The 4,884-nt window shown below is 39.8% G+C and overlaps 1 protein-coding gene across 1 annotated transcript; it reads left to right on the forward strand.

Moving 5' to 3' along the window:
* Positions 1-602: 602 nt before the first annotated feature.
* LOC128405959 (transmembrane protein 256 homolog) lies at positions 603-1,182 on the forward strand. The gene has a single exon (XM_053373016.1). The coding sequence runs from the start codon at positions 603-605 to the stop codon at positions 948-950; it is 348 nt and encodes a 115-aa protein (XP_053228991.1). The 3' UTR covers positions 951-1,182.
* The last annotated feature ends 3,702 nt before the right edge of the window (positions 1,183-4,884 follow it).

Consider the following 4,884-nt stretch of genomic DNA (forward strand, 5'->3'; position numbering starts at 1 on the left):
CTAGAGGAAGCAGAGAAAAGCTCCAACCAGTATTATTTTTTCTATTTTTTTTTTAATTTTGGAGTTTGCTTGTTTATTTTAAATTCAATTTGTAAAGGTCCCTTTAGAAACGAAAAGATACAAACACAAGTTAAGCACACAGTTTGCTTTTAGTTCAACACTTTCTTCATCCACCAATTTTACCCAAAATCACAAAAGTAATATTACAAAGCTTTCACAGTGCACGTTTACATATTCTGCATATACATCTATTCACTCTTCAAACAATGCATTTCCATTGAATTTGGCTTAAAAAACAACAACACAGGCCCTACATCAGGCTGGAAATATATAACGTTTTAAACCAATGTGTTTTTCCTCTTAAAAAAAGAAAATATATTACTTGGAAAGAAGCCCATATTGCACTAATTCCCAAACAAGACACGGACATAAGGCAGGTGAAAAATGATAGGCCAATCTCGCTCCTAAATAATGATTACAAATTATTTGCCAGTATATTGGCCAATAGACTTAAAAATGTATTTGGAGAGGAGATTGGAAAGAACCAAACTGGATTTCTACCTGGTAGACAGATGAAGGACAATGTTAGAAATATAATTGATATGGCGGGCGCCGGGGCGTTTTTCCGACGGCTCGTTGCGCTGAGCGGGGCTGCGGCCGTCGGGGCGGCCGCCTACGGGGCTCACGATTTCCGTCACAGCGACCGAGATGACGACTTGAAAGAGCTCTACGAGATGGCCAACAAATACCACTTCCTCCACAGCCTGGCCCTCCTGGCTGTGCCCCACTGCCGCTATCCCATGATGGCCGGCAGCATCCTGTCTCTGGGCATGGGGATGTTCTCTGGCGCCCTGTATTACCACGCCGTGACAGGGGACCCGATCCTGACCAAGGCAGCCCCGTATGGTGGTTCCCTCCTCATCCTCGGCTGGATCGCCATGGCCCCTTGACACCCCGTTCTGTCCCCATGTGGCCCCCATCTCCCAACGCCAGGGCAGCCAGCCCTGCCCCTCCCTCCTCCCCTAGGCTAGCCAGAAGGGAGCCCTAGGAGAGGAGAGATTTCCAAATGTCAGAGTGGGATCCCTTGAGGTCTTTAGCCCGCCCCAAATGCGTCTCTATCCTGCATCTTGGAGTTCTCCGAATGCCGAATCCCTTTTAAAAAAGCCAAGATCCTTTCCCCCCCCCCCAAAAAAAAATTGCAACCAGATTTGAGTTTGCGATGGAGGCCTCGAAATGCAATGTCTGATCAGTGCTTTTCAATTGCTGTTTTTTAACTTAATAAATGATGAGAGTGATTTCACTTTTTAAAAAACCCACGCACCTTTTTTTCCTGTGAATAAATTTATTCCGGGGGGAGGGGAGAGAAAGAAATATAATTGATATAATGGAATATCTGGACTCCAGGAGAGACAAACAAGCCGCCCTAATGTTTCTGGATGCTGAAAAAGAATTTGATAATGTGTCTTGGCATTTTATGAAAAGAAATTTAGAATTTATGGATATCGGTGAAAAACGTTTAAATGGTATTCGGGCTATTTATTTGGAACAATATGCCAAATTGATAGTTAATAATAACTTCACAGACAAAATTGAGATAACAAAGGGAACCAGACAGGGGTGCCCGCTATCGCCATTGTTATTTATAACAATACTAGAGGCCCTGTTGAGGAAAATAGAAGCAACAAAAGAAATAAAGGGGATTGGTGTAGGCTCAAAAGAATATAAGTATAAGGCCTTTGCCGACGACGTTGTCTTGAATTTAGAACAACCTATGTCCAGTGCAATAGAAGCTTTGAAAAAGATTGACGAGTATGGGCAATTAGCAGGCTTTAAGCTCAACAAAAATAGGACAAAAATATTAACTAAAAATTTGTACAGTAAAGAAATAGGAGAACTACAACAAAAGACAGGTATGTCGATAGAAAAAAAGGTAAAATACCTAGAGTCTGGCTCACATCTAAGAACAGAAACCTCTTTAAAGACAACTATGAAAAGGTGTGGAATGAAGTGAAGAGAGATCAGGAGATATGGACTAGAATGAAATTATCAATGATGGGTAGAATCTCACCTATCAAAATGAACGTGTTACTGAGACTGTTGTTTTGATTTCAGACAATTCCGGTTATCAGTGGAACAAAACAATTGAATGTATGGCAAAGAAGATTGTCTAAATTTATCTAGCAGGGCAAAAAGCCAAGAATTGAGTATAAAATATTGACAGATGCAAAAGAATTAAATTTACGGCATGTAATGCCCTAAGAGAGAATATTATGAAAATGATGTACAGGTGGTACATGACCCCAGTCAAGCTTGCAAAAATTTACCATTTGCCCGATAATAAATGTTGGAAATGTAAAGAAACTGAAGGTACATTCTTTCACCTTTGGTGGACGTGCCCAAGGATTAAGGCTTTCTGGGAGATGATTTATAATGAAATGAAAAAGGTATTTAAATACACTTTCCTGAAGAAACCAGAGGCCTTTCTCCTGGGCATAGTTGGCCAATTGGTGTCAAAGAAGGATAGAACTTTCTTTATGTATGCTACAGCAGCAGCAAGAATACTCATCACAAAGCATTGGAAGACACAAGACTTACCCACTCTGGAAGAATGGCAGATGCAAGTAATCGACTATATGGAAATGGCAGAAATGACTGGCAGAATCCGAGATCAGGGAGAAGAGTCGGTGGAAGAAGATTGGAGGAAATTTAAAATTTATTTACAGAAACATTGTAAAATGTATGAATGTTGATGACATTGAAATGAAATGAAGGGGTTCTAGCAACAAGATATAATGTAAGACTGGATTGATGACAGATAAAAATTTGAAATTATAATTTGGGAGGAAAAACAATTAAGGATAAAGTAATAGGATATGAATTTGCTGAACCAATTTTCAAAAAGGGATAAAAAAAAAGGGAGGCGTGAGGAAGTCAGGAAAATAAGTTAATCAAAGATGAGAAATTAAAAAAGAGGGATTTGTGTTTTTCTTTTTTGTGCGCTTATTTGTTTTTTCTGTTTTCTTTTTCCTTTTCCCCTGTTAGGTTAAATGTTTGTATTTTTGTATTGTGTAATTTTGTATTGTTGTGTTTTATATTTTTCTTGTGTTTTTATTGTTCTCTGTTTGTTGTTTTGGAATTTCTTTATTGTTAAAATTTAATAAAATATTGTTATAAAAAAAAAGCAAAAGAAAGAGGCGGTTTTTTCCCTGCCAGATCTAAAGATTTACTACGAGGCGGCGTGTTTTTGTTGGTTGAGAGAATGGATAAGGTAAAAGGTAAAGGTACCCCTGCCCGTACGGGCCAGTCTTGACAGACTCTAGGGTTGTGCGCTCATCTCACTCTAGAGGCCGGGAGCCAGCGCTGTCCGCAGACACTTCCGGGTCACGTGGCCAGCGTGACCAAGCTGCTCTGGCGAACCACCAGAGCAGCACACGGAAACGCCGTTTACCTTCCCGCTGTAAAGCGGTACCTATTTATCTACTTGCACTTAAGGGTGCTTTCGAACTGCTAGGTGGGCAGGAGCTGGGACCGAACGACGGAAGCTCACCCCGCCGCGGGGATTCGAACCGCCGACCATGCGATCGGCAAGTCCTAGGCGCTGAGGTTTTACCCACAGCGCCATCCAGGATAACCTTAGATAATTCAGATATATTGGATTTGGAGGAATTTGACAACAGATTCGCGTGGCACGCCTACCCGTGGTCAGAATGGTCAGAATGCACAGAGGGTTTTTGAACCATACTATTAGAAAATCATTGTATGAGGTGTGGAGCAGACATAAAACATTATTGGAATGCAAAACTCCGAGGTGGCTCTCACCTCTGGAGGCTTTTGCAGTCAAAAAAATAAATAAATATGGGAACTGAATGGGCGACATACAAAGACTTGCTGATGGAAGTGATAATAAAATAAAGTTAAAGACATTCGAAGAACTAAGAGGAAAGGTAACCGATTGTTACAAGATGTGTTTAGAGAGGATAATAAAAGAAACGGATTTGGAAGTAACAAATCTAAATTGGAGACAGAATTGCTGGGTAGTTAAATGAAAATACTGTCAAAAATGTATCAGTTACTACTGGAGTGGCACACAAAGGATGAAGAGGTAAAAAGTGTTATGATTAGGTGGGCCCAGGATTTGGGGCACAATATTGATTTTAAAAGGTGGGGGAAACTGTGGACCGAAACAATTAAATTCACAGCATGTGTGTCACTCAAAGAAAATATATTTAAGATGATGTATCGATGGTATATTAGACATGCCAAACTTGCTAAGATGTATAGAAATCAAGACAAAAATTGTTGGAAGTGTAAGGAGAAGGAGGGGAACTTCCTCCATCTGTGGTGGACTTGTTCTAAAGTGAAAGCCTTCTGGGACATAATATACGAGTTAAAAAAGGTTTTGAAATATAATTTTAATAAAAAACCAGAGGCATTTCTATTAGGCTTAATTGGTGAGGAAATACATAAAAGTGATGTAAACATGTTTACGTATGCCACAATGGCTGCAAGGACACTTCTGGCTCAGAAATGGAAGCAGCAGGAACTTCCAACACTGGAAGACTGGCAGGTCAAGATGATGGAGTTCGAAGACATAATCCGGAATCAGCGTGACGAACTGTTTCCAAAGGACTGGAACACATTTATGAAAGAAAATTGTAAACATTTGAAAACGTTTGTAGGCTTGAATTGAAATGATTCAGAAAGGAACTGATTTACCGATAATAAGGTGAAATATTATAATTTGACAAAGGGTAAATAAGTGCTTATAGAAATGTGAAGAATATGGAAAGTTATGTGGAAGTCAGAAAGAGTGAGGGCAGGAGGTCGATGCTCTTACAGAGTAATATATTAAGTCATAGAATTATGTAACAAAATGTGAATATG

This window comes from Podarcis raffonei, chromosome W (assembly GCF_027172205.1).
Source record: "Podarcis raffonei isolate rPodRaf1 chromosome W, rPodRaf1.pri, whole genome shotgun sequence".
Lineage (NCBI taxonomy): Eukaryota > Metazoa > Chordata > Lepidosauria > Squamata > Lacertidae > Podarcis > Podarcis raffonei.

What these genes read in the sequence shown, in the direction of transcription:
- LOC128405959 (XM_053373016.1), top strand. Translation starts at nt 603, where the DNA reads ATGGCGGGCGCCGGGGCGTTTTTCCGACGGCTCGTTGCGCTGAGCGGG.